Genomic DNA, 16,459 nt, shown 5'->3' with positions numbered 1-16,459 from the left:
TTTGTAAATTAATTCTTCATTTAAAGGCAGTAATGTCTCCCAGAGTTTCCCTGCCATTAAACAGGTGTGGTGTCTCTCTAGTTTTAGTGTCCCATGATGGTCTGAATGCTGTTTCAGAGGCTTTTCCACCCTGATGAGAAGAAAACTCTGGGGGAAAAACAATGAATACTTTTCTGAAAGTTTTGGGCATGAAAATGGTCAAATTTAAAGATAATGGATATTGGCATAAAATATCAGCTGTTGGCAGCTTTAATACCAAAAGTGTCGTTATCAGCCTTGAAAAACCAAATCAGCTGAACCATAAGGCATGTCGTCGCTGTCGGGTGAAAATCCTGGATCTCCAAAATGTCAGCTTCTGATCACCATGTGTTTCTGAGTTCATCTTAAAGGTTTCATAAGCCCACAGAGATCCATGCAATCCTTCAAGTGAAGGTACAGCTGCTATAAGAAGAAGTTGCTGCTGTAGGTGAGTTCAGGAGGAAAGACATAAAGTCTCAGGAAATTCAAACCGACACAGGAGCGACCCGCCCACTGCTCCTGGTGAGTGACAGCAGGAGTGACAGACTGAAAATATCAGCTAATGGCAGCTTCAATACCAAAAATGTTATTGGCTTTGAAAACCCCGTATCAGCTGAACAGCTGAACTAGAGCTGCAACGATTAATCGATTAATCGATTAGTTGTCAACTATTAAATTAATCGCCAACTATTTTGATAATCGATTAATCGGTTTGAGTAATTTTTTAAGAAAAATAAGTCAAAATTCTCTGATTCCAGCTTCTTAAATGTGAATATTTTCTGGTTTCTTTACTCCTCTATGACAGTAAACTGAATATCTTTGGGTTGTGGACAAAACAAGACGTTTGAGGACGTCATCTTGGGCTTTGGGAAACACCGATCGACATTTTCTGACATTTTATAGACCAAACAACTAATCGATTAATCGAGAAAATAATCGACAGATTAATCGACAATGAAAATAATCGTTAGTTGCTAGTGTGTCAGGACCTTAAGCTGAACCCTAATGCATATATGCAGAATGTATATTATCTCTGTATTGTGTTGTCTCTGCACCATGCGTCAGTAAATACTGTCTAATTATGTTTATTATCAGTATAGTTTTCCTCTGTATCAGAGTCACAAGACAAACTCCTGTGTGTTTGTTGGACTCGGTGAATAAAGTGATTCTAACTCTATTTCTTTCACAGACAAATCAGCTTCTTTTTAAAATTATCCGCACACTGAGCAGACGTTTAAACTCACATTAAAATAACACTTTGTCACTTGCTTTGAAAATTGCCTTTTAAGTAAAACACACATAAAAACCTCCTGCGGTCCAAGGGATCTCCCTGACTAAACCTCTTTTTTTATAGCAATTTATAGCAGGAGTTAAAAATCCTTAAATGGACTGGAAATGCTTTTATAAGCTTCATAACAAATGTGTTTGAGGAACGTTTGATTCTTTAACGAGGTCCACTCTGCTTGACCTGATCCAGGAACTGAAGCTTATTTTGCTGCTGAACTCGACTCAGAAAGTCGGATAAACGCCTGAAATAGAAAACGTTAATGTGAAGAACTCAAGCTGTTTCTCTAAAGCCTGATAATAATAAAAAAAACATTTTACAGCTTTAACTCCCCAGAAACACAAACTGTGTACAGAATATAGCTGTCTACACCTTCAACACCGGGCTTATCGGAGCTGGACTGAGCCTCTGTGTGTGTGTGTGTGTGTGTGTGTGAGTGTGTGTGTGTGTGTGTGCGTGTGTGTGTGCGTGTGTGTGTGTGTGTGTGTGTGAGAGAGAGCAATAAAGAGAGAGGGAGTGTGTCCGGTCCTGATAAGCGTCTCTCTCTGCAGAAACAATGGGTGTCAGGCTCCTCTCTCTCTCCCTCTCTCTCTCTCTCTCCCTCCCTCTCTCTCTCTCTCTCTCTCTCTCTCTCTGACTGACCTCATCTGTTTCTGTCTTTTCTCTCATGTGACGGAGACTGGAGACGAGGAAGAAAGAAGGGAGAACAGTGACGGGACGTTTTTACCAAACTCACTCCCACGCTTCCCGTTCCTTTTCTATGTAAGCGGCTGTGCGATGCGTCCCGGCAGCGGGTTTCCAGAGGCGGTGCGTCACGTCGGCCGCTCCACATTTGCATAAAGCTGAGGTCTAGTCGACTTTATGCAAATCAGGGGCGACCGAAAGAGACTCGTCGCTTCTCGAAACTCCCAAATCTCATGAACAAACCTTTAAACCAGCCGTTGTAGATCTAAAATGAGTCAAGATTCAGAAGCTGAACGGACGATTTCTCTCCTCAGATATTTTCAGAAACAGATTTTGTCTGTTAGCTAGAGCTGTTCGATTCCAGAAGTTTTGGAATTGACTCAGATTCAAAGAGTCTTCTTGATTCTCGATTCCAAAAACTAAAAGATTGGGGCTGCAAGCAGATCTTGTAAAATAAACAGTGCAACACCGACGTTGTTTTGTTGTAAGCCAGGCTTTTGTTGCAAATGTGACATCTTACTTTGCTTTCATCTTCCTCTAAACTGAAATACAGTCACACTACCGATGCGTCAGCGACAGAGTCTTAATCTAGACTCCATAGCGCCCGAGAGCGCCCGTCATTTTTAAATCGTTTAAAATGTACCAAAAACTGAAAATCAAGTTATCAGCTTTGTTTTATATATACTTCAAGTTGTCATCAATGAACCGGAACCGGAAAATGTATCTGGTGACACAGAGACGTTTGATTTCCCCCGGGTTTAGTCGTCCTCCACCGGTAGATCTAAAAATGTCTTCGCCGGCTAAGCGTCACGCTTTTAAAACCTTCTGGAAGCTGTCAGATTGTGCTGTGAGACAGAACCTGACCCGCCGTATGTAGTGGAAAGTTACGAAGACGTTGTGAGTTGAAGTGTTTTGATCGAAATCGCTTGTTCTTGTTCGATAAAACAAGACACAAGATCACCTTCACTAAACAGCGGGACCCGCCTGCTCTCACCGCCGGAGACGGACGCTGTTTTCCGGGAGGCGGTGCGCCGAAGAGTCGGTAGGAGGACCGGCCGGGTCGCCGCGACTTTTATCCATATAAGTTTGGCAACTTTTTCCATATTTGTTTGGCGACTATTACTGTCTGACCTTATTACTGTGTGGGCTGAAGCGCTGGAGGTTTTGTATGGATTTTGAAAGCTTATCGTTAGCCAAGATAGGAAGGATCTGTTTTGTTGTCATACTGTGAATGACACTGAAGGAGACGCCCTGAATCACCTTGCCATGTATTTGGTACCAAATTAAAGGGAAAGTTGTGTTTTTTTTAAATGGAAAAACTTGTGATTGTCAATTTCTTTTTTATTTTTGAGATATAGCTGTTTGTTTGGAATGAGGCAGAAGTGAGAATTCCCAGTGAACTGCAGCAACATTTTATAATTCTACTGGGGTCTAGAGGGTTAACTGGTCTAATCTCTCCCTCTCGCGCTCTCTGACTCTGTTGCCGGGCGAACTGGAGCCACTTGTCACTTATCAGAATCTCATCAGAATCTCTCACTTATCTGAATCGACTCCACAGCTTTGGAGTCGATTCTTGATTCCCAAATGCCTGGAATCGAAGAATCGATTCTTTTTGGAATCGACTCCCGGCCTACTGTTAGATGAAACGTTTCCGAACAAGCCGCCATGTTTTTCCAGTTAGAAAACAAGTGAGGCAGAAACCAAGGGACGGCCAAACAAGCGGTGTGTTCGACCAATCAGACGCAGCCTTCGGTCCGTGGCAACTGTTTTTACACAACTGCTGTTCCAACACAGTCTGAAATAAACCAGGAAGACGTTACAGTGGGTTTTGATGTTTGGGAGGAAGTTTCGGTAAAGGAGATCACCTGTCAATCATCTATCGGGACTCCGCCTACATTACACCGCTCGTTAACACAAACAGCCCGCTCCTCCAAACAGCCAATCATGTGGCAGCAACTCAATATATAATCATGCCGATGTATTACAAGTATAAAGTGTTTCTCCCAGATTTTTACCTGAACCAGGGTGGAAACATGGCTGGATGATATCCAATATTTAATAAAAGGCCAATATATCAGCAAATCAATATATTAGTCTAACCCTACTACTCATTTACTTTTACTCATTTTCTCACTTGGTGCTTCTTTTACTGTTTGTTCTCCTTCCTACACCTCCAATGTTTCCTGCTGTAATGATCCAGTTTCCCCTCAGAGATCAATACAAATCAATACAGATCAATACAGTTCAGTCTGTTTGACGACTCACTCTTGAAGGCGGGGAACATCGGCACGGTGTTGGTGATGAGCGAGGCGTCGTATCTGGACTCAGGAGACGTGGCCAGCTCTGTCAGCACACACACACACACACACACACACACACACACACACACACACACTATCATCATCATGTTCAACCATTTCTACACACAGAAAGGACTGTGTGTTGAATTAATGCGTGTTATGTTGCTGCAAACTAATGAGCAGTTTTACTCAAGGTTCCCAGTGCTCACTGAGATGTCGTCGTCATACGAACATCACAGAGAGACAGCAAAAACATTTCTGTTCAGCTCACACATGCAAAATCAACACATAAGTAATTAAATCAGTTGCCAGATCTGCATCAATACACAGTAATGTGAATAGGTAGCGATGCACCTGCACATCTGCTTCTAATCTGTAAATCGCTGTTTCTGTATCTGTATTCTTTCATTTGTTGCATTATTCTCAATGTGTTCTGTAGCAACTGGTAAAATAATGAGTGCTGGATAATCCCATAACTTATTTATAATGTATGCAATAAAATGTCTCTCTAAATGTCCAAAAAAATGTCCCCTCAAAAAAAACTAAAAAAAAAAAAACTCTGTAAATGGGTTGAAAATGTAATAAAACCTGTTCATACAATAAATTACATCACATCATCATATTAACTGGTAGTTATTGCTTCATAAGCGGTGTAACGTATTTTTGATTGATGATGTAACAATAATATTGACTAATCTGTATTAGCAATTTATCACATTAAAAGGCTTTATTTAATTTTCGACCCATTTACAGGGACATTTTATGACATTTTGACAAGTTATTTTATTATCTGGCAGTTGCTACATCTGCCAGTTTTTCTGTATCTGATGTTTCTAACTGAACTGAGGTTTGGTCAGGTTGTGTTTGGGCCCCTGGGAGCCGGACGGGCCGGAGGGGCCGGAGGGGCCGGATGGGCCGGAGGGGCCGGAGGGGCCGGAGGGGCCGGGCGGGCCGGGCGGTCGTACCGGGGGGGAAGAGGAAGCCGTGGCCCAGCTGGCTGTGCTGGCTGTAGGAGCTGCAGCTCTGGCTCTGCTCTGCTGACACTCTGGGATCCACTCTGACACACTGAGCGCCTGCTGGGACGTCCGGCACCGGAGTCATGTCCTCCTGAGGGACACACACACACACACACACACACACACACACAGACACACAGACACACATACAGACAAGTGGAGGCAGACACAAGCTTCAGTTCCCTGCAGCAACCTTTCACTGTCAAAATGTTTGCTGGGCTGCTGTCAAAGATCACAAACACTTCTGTATTCCTAGAATGATCATGTATGATAGAACATGTATGATAGAACCTGTATGATAGAACATGTATTGTAGAACATGTATGATAGAACCTGTATGATAGAACATGTATTGTAGAACATGTATGATAGAACATGTATGGTAGAACTTGGTAAAACAGATTTGTTATAAAGTTTGAATGTTGTAAAAACTGTTTCCAAAGCTGCTTTAATATGAATTTTTACCATGCCAGAATATCATATATCATATCATCATACTGTGAAAATGTTGTGCTTCGTTGGGTTGACCTGTCATTCGGCCTCCTGCAGAATGACAGGTGTGACTTTCAGTTTAGTGCTGTATTCACACAGGTTTCCATCATATCAGCATCTATTCAACAGCAAGCATTTGATAGGACTGTGATGTGCAAGTTGAACACCAACCCAAACAAGCATATTTTCCATAATAGAATAGAATAGAACAGAAAAACTTGAATGTCCTCATTGAGGCAATGTGGTTTGCAGTTTTAAAACAGTTAGCAGACTTATTTCAACACTCAGCACACAATCATATCACATGATAAAAGTGCTACTACAATAAAATGCATTCTGTGCAGTAATAATACAGTTTCTGAGTTTCAAGATGTGCCAGAATGATTATGGCACTGTAAAAAAATCATATTAAAACAGCTTTGGAAACTGTTTTGAACTGATATCAGCAAGGTATTTAGGTTCTGATTTCACAAAACGATGCAGGCAGCAGCTGTGGATGAATACAAAGGTCTCATCTGTCATGTTGGAGCTGAATTTACACCAGTTTTCAATGTTCATTCAACTGTGGATTAGAAGGTCAGCTACCTAAAATGTAAAATATTTGCTGGGAATGAGAGGGAGACAATGTGGAAGAGAGAGCGCAGGAGACTGTGTGTGTGTGTGTGTGTGTGTGTGTGTGTGTGTGTGTGTGTGTGTGTGTGTGTGAGTGTGAACGTATAACTGTGAAACAGAGGAAGAAGGAAAAGACATGAAGGAAGAAAGAGAGGTGAAAGGGTGAAAGAAAAAAAGAAGTGTGAGCAACATGAGATGATCTGATGTCATCAGCAGCAGCAGGCAAATAAGTAAGAGTGTGTTTCTGTTGCCAAAAGAGCCACACACACCTACTGCCACTGTGTGTGTGTGTGTGTGTGTGTGTGTGTGTGTTGAAGTGAAACAGTGCTAAAAAGGTGGGGGTGTCTGTACAAGTGCAAAAACATGTGCATGTGTTAATGCAAATGTACATGCATGCCTGTGTGTGTGTGTGTGTGTGTGTAGGTATTTACTCGTGTGTGTATGCGTGTGTGTGTGACCAGCTGCACCTCATAAAACTGGAGTTTGCGTGTTTGCGTAAACATGTGGTAAACACGCGTGTTGTGAGCCTGAGAGACGAGGCTTGTGTGTTTATTGGTGTTTTTGTTTCTGTTCGGATGTTTGGGTCGTGCTCCGCCTCACACACACTTCCTGCAAACACAAACACGTATGTTGTTGACGTGTTGCGGCTTTAGTTTTCACAGCAGACACCAGAGTAAATAAAACCCAGAGAGTCGTGACTTCGTTCTCTTCTAGTGTTTTCTAAGGGTTTTATTCATCTTGTCAACACTCAAAACGTAAAGCTCTTATTTTCCTTTTCACTTCGTTTTCTGTAAGCATTTCAGTACAACTGAGCATCGTCAGTGAAAGCAGTTTAGGAGAAGAGGAAGCAGTTTATTTACAAAATGTGTGAAAAAAGTGTTCATGGTTGCAATCAAGTGTTACACTTCACCTGAGGACGGCCTGGACAAAATGCTGCATGTCTTCTATTTAAAGTGTTATGATTGCAAACATGAGAAACCGTACATATGGCCGTTTTTTCAATCGTTTTGTAGATATTTTGGTGAAAATTGAAGTGGGAAAATGTTTTTGGCATTCAGAATAAATGTACAGTGTGTGTGTGTGTGTGTGTGTGTGTGTGTGTACCTGTGGGGGCAGTGTGTATGAGGTCCACAGCGGCATGGCCAGCTCCTTGCTGTACCCGCTGATGAACTCCACATGGTGCAGCAGGCTGAACCGGGTGTCGAACATCACCGCCGGCCGGCCGAACGGCAGCTGGGTGGAGTCTGGAGCGCAGCAGGCAGACAGGCAAGTTAAAGCTCTGTGTGACTCTGGTAGAGTCTTGTGTTGTGTCTCTTCCTCCATGATAAAACCCCCAAAATCAGTGATTCTGTGATCTGTTGCTCCGGTAGAGCAGACTGGAGAATTGTGTTTTTTTTCTCTCTCCATTCACTGACATTGTATGGAGGAACAGTCTGAAAATCACTTCTAGCGCATAAAGGAACGCCGACAAAGCAGATTCTGACTATACTTAAAAAAATAGTCCTGCTGCTGGATTGTGTTTAAGTGAATCTCTTTCTTTATGTTTATTAAACCTTTCAGTTTGAACAAGTGGAACACTCCGGTCGGAGGAAACTTATGCAGATGGAACAAAGAAAAATAATACGTTTATCAATAATTGTAAATAGGAGAAAAAAGTGAGAGACTTGTTTTTTATATATTGGCAGAATCTGCTTTGTCAAAGTCTTGTCTGCTAAAGGAGTTTAAGACTTTCCCGCCCCACTCTCAGTTTCATACATTTCAGCTCCAAAGGCTAAAAAAAAACCTCGTTCTCAAGCCAAAAAAAACAAAAGCCAAAGCAATTTTATTATTCCAGTATTCAGCATGGTGATGTATTCGCTCTTCACTAGACGTTTCAGTTGGGTTTCTGCTCTAATTAGCTAGCTTACGTGTCTCTATTGTCAAAATGTGACTTTAATATTAGTGTCTGTTACACTGTGACCTGCTGGTGTTGTTGCAGTTCCACCGGTCGCCAACAGAGGTCGATAAAAGTCACAGATTACTTGCTGCCTATTTAATGAAAGTCAGAGGGAAACTGGAATGATGCCTCAATACTGCAATAATACTGAGTCAGTGAACTGATCAGTTTGAGAAAACACTCTGGCACAAGTTAAAAACAGGCTGAAAAAAAAAAAAAAAAATCAACTGCTCTTCTTTTTCAAGTACTTGATAGAAATTCAAATATATAGTGGTGCAGGTCTGACGTCGGTTTAAAAGTGGGTTTTTTTTTACTTTTTATTGCATGCTTCTGACACTGCTGCTCTACTTTTGCTCCATCTCCAAGAGGAAATATTTGGGGCATCAGGTTCTGCTCTCTCTTCAGAAGTTACAGAAGCTTTCTGATTGAGAGGAATTTGGTCTAACGTGATCCTCCTTTCTACAATTCAAGACAGACTGGTCTGCAGCACTAATGCAGGGCAGATGAAGGATACACACATGGAGGAGGATTTCTACAACGGCTGCCATGGAACAAATCGTTCTTAAATCGTTGTCCGGTGTGCCTGCTGCACTTTTCACCGACTGTATTATCCATGAAGAGACTCCAGCGGAAGAGAAACCTACTGTAAGCGTAGCCTCCGTCTGGAGCCGGGCTGAAGGCCTCGATGATCTCCTCCACTTTGTTCTACAACACAAAGACACAAAATACACTTTTACACAACTCTTACTAAGGGCTTTCCTCAGTCGTAAAGCAGCGATCACTATGCTTCTGTTAGCGTTTCATACGTAGACTAATATTGACCAGTCAGTCTACAGCAGCAGTCACTTATAACAGCGGTTCTCAACGTGGGGACCGGGGACCACCAGGGGTCCTTGAGGGGGCTCCAGGGGGTCCCCAGCAAATTGATGAATTGTTAAACTTCACCGTTATTTCATTTACAAGATGTTGAATGAATGTAGAAGAATGACTGTTTTGATCATAGTTTCTGTTTTCTCTCTACCTACAATACAGACAGTCTTGGGATTCTGGACAAAATCATGTCTGACAATAAAAATATCCTCAGATTTGGGTCTGAGAGACAAAATCTCATCAAATGGGGGTCTGTGGCTCTAATGTGGACTAGATTAGGGTCCTTGATATGAAAAAAGTGGAGAATCACTGACTTCTAACACTGTAGAAGCAGATTATGGAAAACTAAATCCCTGATGCTGAGGCAGGATGCATCAAAACAAAAATACCTAGCGTGACTAATTAACATTTTATTGAATTGTCCTGTCACCATCCAATTATTTTCCTTTTTTCTTTTTCATTATATTTCCCATGATCCTTGTTTCCTTTCCTTTTTATTTCCTTTACTTTCTTTTTTACTTATCTGTATATTTGTATATTCATAAATATACATATACATTTTTAAAATGTATTTACTTATATGCTAAATTGTTATAAAAGAGGAATGTATCATTGTATACGGACATGTGTTGTAATGCTCAAATAAAGATAATTTAAAGGAAGAATTTGCATATTTTAAATATTTTTGTCATGAAACTCCTACTTTGTGTTTTTCTCTTCAGTGATATTTTTCATTACAGAGCAGCGTTGTTTCTACAGTCGTCTGAATTTGATCTGATATTTGAAACGATAATACTTTGCGATGTCACTGTCCTCCGCTCACCTCGTCATCGCAGCTGCAGCCGAGGTCGTGGGTCACGGCGGCGTCCGGGTCGGACGCCGGCGACGGTGATGTCACTTCCTGCGGCATGCTGGGCTGGTGCGGCGGCTCCCTCAGCATGTCGTTCAGCGTGCCGTGCGTCCCGTTGTTAGGAGCCGGCTTCAGACCCAACAAGTCTGGGGGGAAGAGAAGGAGGAGGGAGGAGGAGAGGAGGGAGGAGAGAGGAGGGAGGAGGAGGAGGGAGGAGGGAGGAGGGGAGGAAGGAGGAGGAGGGAGGAGAGAGGAGGGAGGAGGAGGAGGGAGGAGGGAGGAGAGAGGAGGGGAGGAAGGAGGAGGAGGGGGGAGGAGGAGGGGAGGAGGGAGGAGGAGGAGGGAGGAGAAGAGGAGAGGAGGGAGGAGGGGAGGAGAGGAGGGAGGAACAGGAGAGGAGGAGGAGAGGAGGAGGAGGAGGGAGGAGAGAGGAGAGGAGGAGGAGGAGGAGAAGGAGGAGAGGAGGGAGGAGGAGGAGGGAGGAGGAGAGGAGGAAGGGGGGAGGGAGGAGGAGGGAGGAGAGGAGGAGGAGAGGAGGAGGGAGGAGAGGAGAGAGGAGGGAGGAGGGAGGAGGAGAAGGAGGAAGGGAGGAGGGGAGGAGAGGAGGGAGGAACAGGAGAGGAGGAGGAGAGGAGGAGGAGGAGGAGAGAGGAGAGGAGGAGGAGGAGGAGAAGGAGGAAGGGAGGAGGGGAGGAGAGGAGGGAGGAACAGGAGAGGAGGAGGAGGAGGGAGGAGAGAGGAGAGGAGGAGGAGGAGGAGAAGGAGGAGAGGAGGGAGGAGTGGAGGAGGAGGGAGGAGGAGGAGGGGAGGAAGGAGGAGAGGAGGGAGGAGAAGGAGGAGGGAGGAGAGGAGGGAGGAGAGGAGGGGAGGAGCGGAGGAGGAGGGAGGAGAGAGGAGGGGAGGAAGGAGGAGAGGAGGAAGGAGAGGAGGGTTGGTACAGGTTATGGGTCCAGAATTTAAAAGTGATTTAAAAATTATTACTTAAAACATTATCAGGTGTAATTGGTCACAGGTCTTTTCGGTTTCGGGTCCTGATATTCCTGGGTTGGGTTTGGGTCCGGTCCTTTTATTCAGTTCTGTGTCTTTTGAAAATAGCTGGGTTTTATTTGGTTAGGATCTAAGGAAGACCTCTGTTCTGTACCTGGGCTTTTGAAAAACAAATTTCTCCTTCAGCGGATCCACAAAGTAAAAAATAGTTAGTTGAGAAAACAATTTTAAATTCCTTTGAAAATGTAAATCTTTGCACCAGGTTCTCTAAGAGTTTGACTCAAAGATGTAAAAAAGGTTTTGGAACTATTTTAACTAAAAGTGTTGACCTGTTCTTTACAGGCCCAATCCTGCTGAAACACTGTCACCTCATTATTGATTTACATTTTGATAAACTGAGGGTAAAACTTTTTCCCCCTCTCAAATCAATTGATGGAAGGGCAAGGGCCAAAACAGTATGTGATAACAAAACATGAATTTTAAAAAAGTATTTTGAGACTGTTTATATTGGTAATATCAATTTCTAGACTTCTTACCACACATGACGTTGTATAATTCTATATTTTCAAACGCTGGCACTTTTTTCTGGAACTTGAAGTTCGGTCCATGGCCCATGAAGATCGTCTGCATGGAGAGAGAAAAAAAACACTGACATCAGAAATTTAAGCAATAGGCCGGGAGAAACAGTAACACACCGTTATATTCAAATATTTAATAAATATTAGATTTTTAGTTGATAACAATTAAATACTAATAATTAGCCTAAATGTTATTCCCCTAAGCAAATACATTGATAGTTCTTGAACAGTAGCTAAACAAAGTGGTTGCTACAGTAACCGACACATAAGAAGCGGTGTGAGTAGAGGGATTTTCGGTTAGCGCATTAATATTTAAATTAACTGTTAAGTGCAGTTTAACACAGGTGTGTGTTTATCAGGTATTTTATAATAACTTAACCATGACTCAGCCAATCAGAACTGAGGACTGTGTAAAACACGTTAGCAAACATCCTTCTGGTTAGCGTTGGTCAGGAACCGGAAAATATATTATTTTCAAGCTTTACAGATGAAATGCAATAATCCAGTAACTAAACAGGTGTACCACAGTAAAGTATAGTACAGGAGACCAGAGTACAGAAGAGTAGAGAAGAGTAGAGAAGAGTAGAGAAGCAAGGAATACAAGAGAAGACAACACAACACTACACAACACTACACAACACAACACAACACAACAACACAACACAACACAACACAACACTACACTACACAACACTACACAACACAACACAACACAACAACACAACACAACACAACACTACACTACACAACACTACACAACACAACACTACACAACAACACAACACAACACTACACAACAACACAACACAACACTACACAACACAACACAACACAACACTACACAACACAACACAACACTACACAACACAACACAACACAACACAACACAACACTACAACACAACACTACACAACACTACACAACACAACACAACACAACACTACACAACAACACAACACAACACAACACAACACTACAACACAACACTACACAACACTACACAACACAACACAACACAACACTACACAACAACACAACACAACACAACACAACACTACAACACAACACTACACAACACTACACAACACAACACAACACAACACTACACAACAACACAACACAACACTACACAACACAACACAACAACACAACACAACACTACACAACAACACAACACAACACTACACAACACAACACAACACTACACAACACAACACAACACAACACAACACTACACAACACAACACAACACTACACAACAACACAACACAACACTACACAACACTACACAACAACACAACACAACACAACACTACACAACAACACAACACAACACTACACAACACAACACTACACAACAACACAACACAACACAACACTACACAACAACACAACACAACACTACACAACACAACACTACACAACAACACAACACAACACAACACTACACAACACAACAACACAACACAACACAACACTACACAACACAACACAACACAACACAACAACACAACAACACAACACAACACAACACAACACAACACAACAACACAACAACACAACACAACAACACAACAACACAACACAACAACACAACAACACAACAACACAACACAACAACACAACACAACACAACACAACACAACACTACACCGCCCAAGGTTTCTTCCAAGTTTTCCCACTAAGGTTTTTCCTGGGAGTTTTTCCTTGTGTGCATTTAGGGTCTAAGGCTGGGGTGCCGGGTAGGTTAGGCTGTATAGAATAGGCAGATTGTTTGTCTCGCTAAATCTGCTCCTTCCTACGTTGTGTTTTTCATTTTGCTTGTCCTACAAAATTTTGTTTACCACTGATTGTGTTTAGTTAGACCTAGCTAGACACATTCTCTGTAAAGTCCTCTGAGACATGCTTGTGATAAAGGGCTATATAAATAAATAAACTTGAACTCGAGCTTACCCTCATGCTGGTGATCTTGTTGTCGAAGCCGTGGTCACCAAAGAAGCCGCACCTTGTCCTCTTTATTTCCGGCATTTTCCTGAAGCAAATACAAAAATAAAAAGTTTTTCCAACAGTGAAACACCTCTGTGCCCTTTGGATAGAAATAATAGAATGTATGCCATGGATATTTTTATTTTGCAACAGAAAAAGAGGCTGTTTTTTATAAGACGTACCGCAGTGTTTCCCCCTAATGTTGCATGTTGAAAGGAATCAGCGAGAGAATTTGAACAGTTTGACGTTAAAACTCTCAAATCTTACTTAATCTTGTATTGTTTTCAGGAACTAAAAATAAACCGCCTTGGTTTTAGCTTGACGACTGCATTTTTCAGTCAATCCAGCTAACATTTTAGCGTAGCCGACACTATACTGAGTGATAGCAGCTCCATGCTAACACTTTAGTGGAGAAATTGGCACCCGAATTTCCCCACGGGGATTAATAAAGTCATATCTTATCTTAGCGTACACTATATTGAGTGATAGTAGCTACATGCTAACACTTCAGCATACACTATGTTGAGTGATAGTAAGCCACTAGCATTATCCAAAATATGAAGAATTTAGGAATCCTCAAAGCAAGCAATAAGACATTATTATATTACCTGTGTCACACTTTTTTATCAATCTCTCCCTGAGGAAGTAGACTAACCTCCTTACAGGAATTAGCTAAAGGGCCTTACAACGCCTCTTTAATCATATGATTCAACAAAAAAATCAGTTACCAATTTGCCACTAAATTTTCTCTACTTAAGGAAGAAGACCTTCCTGATTGCAGTAATTAGTCAACTGAGCTTATATGGTGTCATTTTTGATTTAAGAATGTCTAATTGCCTTCCTGTGAGCCACTTTCTCTGTTTCCTACCTGAGGAAGAAAACCTGTCTAATTACATCAAGGCATCAGCTGCCAACAGAAGACTGTGAAGTGAATATGAGAGTGAAGCAGGACTTTGCTTAAGAAGAGCAAACACTCAGCAAAAATAAAGCTGCTACATGTTGCATTTTTAAACACCAATATATCTTTTTTTTATTAATTGTGATTGTAATTACTGTAAACAAAGGAGAACATGATCAAGACGATTGGTTGCATCTATCTCATTCCAGTAGTATTGTTAGTGCCAGTGTTTCTCCACATTAAGACTACATTTCCCATCAGCCCCAGCAGATTTCCCTCCAGAGCCACCAGGTAAAGGAGAAACAATGGAGGATGCAGAGTAGAGGCTGATAGAGGCTGACAGGCTGACCGCTGATGGTCTGGTTTGTTTACAGTAATTATACTAATGTCTCAAAATTAATGTACTGATGATTTATTGATTTTGAAATGCTACATGTAGCAGCTTTAATCAATAATGAATTGATTACCTGGCGATGTGCCACTTCCTCTCCATCAGCAGATGGACGTCTTCTATCCTGCGGTTGTTGGCGTAGTGAAGCCTCTTGGGCAGATGCTGCTTCAGGTAGGGCTTGAAGTGCTGCGTCGGCATTTTACACTGAAACAACAACATGGAGCGAAAAGAGGTGAACGACCTGACCTCACACACACACACACACACACACACGCACACACGCACAAACACACACACATGCACAAACACACTGCACTGGACACAGAGAACTGACAGGAAAAACTCTGACCCAGATTTTTTTTTGCTTTTGCTTTTAACATATATATATATATATATATTGTGTGTGTGTGTGTGTGTGTGTGTGTGTGTTTTCTTTGAGTACTTACGGTAAGGTTTGCAACCACAATTTTTGGGTCATCTGGAAAAGGGGAAACATAATGTTATGATGTAATCTGCAAGATCCTCTTTCATCAGAAATGCTGACATCGATCTGTCAGCTTCTTTACTGCTGAAATCAGCAAAATCTACAGTAGAGCACTGAAACTGACATGTATCAGCAGGACAGACTGTTCATCCTGCAGAGAGAAGATGTTTGAACAACCTTGCTGTGAATTGTAAAGCTGTAATGGTTTAGTGAACAAGTGCAAAGAGGTGGTGAGCAGGTGACCAGCAATAAAAAGTTAACTTCCAATATGCTTTAGATCCATTTTGGAGAAAAACATCATTGCATACAATTTGTTTTTTAGCATCTAGGTGGAAGTATGGAAGGTCCAGTCTGTAAAAGTATCAACATTTTGTCATCTAAGGACTTAAAGGGTAACTTCGGCATTTTTCAACCTGGAGGGTTTAGGGTTAGGGTTAGGGTTAGGGTTAGGGTTTGGGTTAGGGCTATTTTCCCATCTTTTTGTGTCTAAGTGACTAAAGGGGACAACAATTTTTGAAATTGGTCCAGTATTGAGCGAGATCGCTTCAGCCGGCAGCCGCGAAACGAGCTGCGATGTAATCCGACGGGGCAAATCGCACCGTCAATGTACGTCCACTAAAAGTTCTTGTTTTTGCCACTGACAGGCTCAGATTGTTATTATAAGTGTATGACAACATTATGGAAAGGACCCTACAGAGAAATTAAACGTTTTTCTTTACCTTTAGCTTGATCCGGTCTGTGTGTAACCAAGTCTCGCGAGAGTTGAGTTGTTGCAGGAAGTTACATACAGACTGGATCAAGTGAAAGGTAAAGAAAAAAGTTTCATTTTTCTGGCTCGCTCAATACTGGATCAATTTCAAAAATTGTTGTCCCCTTTAGTCACTTAGACACAAAAAGATGGGAAAATAGGGTCCAGGTTGAAAAATACCGAAGTTACCCTTTAAAGGAAAAATCCACCCTAAAACACTTTAACAGTGTTAAAAACAGCTATTGGTGATGTACTTGTGCATTTCTGGGTCCATTTAGTTGTTTGGTGCATATTCTCTGAAGGTATGTAAGAGACTAATTATAT

The 16,459-nt window shown here is 41.9% G+C and overlaps 1 protein-coding gene across 1 annotated transcript in view; it reads right to left on the bottom strand.

Annotated features, from left to right (window-relative positions):
* Window positions 1–1,968: 1,968 nt before the first annotated feature.
* LOC139919266 (autotaxin-like) overlaps window positions 1,969–16,459 on the bottom strand; it is a 32,325-nt gene continuing 17,834 nt past the window's right edge. Inside the window, exons 14-23 of the mRNA XM_078290197.1 lie at window positions 15,350–15,381; window positions 14,980–15,107; window positions 13,582–13,660; window positions 11,587–11,674; window positions 10,037–10,209; window positions 8,988–9,048; window positions 7,512–7,651; window positions 5,253–5,394; window positions 4,253–4,330; window positions 1,969–1,982 (exon numbers count right to left, since the gene is read on the bottom strand). Of these exons, the coding sequence (XP_078146323.1) occupies window positions 1,969–1,982; window positions 4,253–4,330; window positions 5,253–5,394; window positions 7,512–7,651; window positions 8,988–9,048; window positions 10,037–10,209; window positions 11,587–11,674; window positions 13,582–13,660; window positions 14,980–15,107; window positions 15,350–15,381 (935 nt within the window). The remainder of the gene's footprint in view (window positions 1,983–4,252; window positions 4,331–5,252; window positions 5,395–7,511; window positions 7,652–8,987; window positions 9,049–10,036; window positions 10,210–11,586; window positions 11,675–13,581; window positions 13,661–14,979; window positions 15,108–15,349; window positions 15,382–16,459) is intronic.

This window comes from Centroberyx gerrardi, chromosome 19 (assembly GCF_048128805.1).
Source record: "Centroberyx gerrardi isolate f3 chromosome 19, fCenGer3.hap1.cur.20231027, whole genome shotgun sequence".
Lineage (NCBI taxonomy): Eukaryota > Metazoa > Chordata > Actinopteri > Beryciformes > Berycidae > Centroberyx > Centroberyx gerrardi.
The sequence above is the reverse complement of the archived record's forward strand: the minus strand, read 5'-3'. Positions and strand labels throughout refer to the sequence as shown.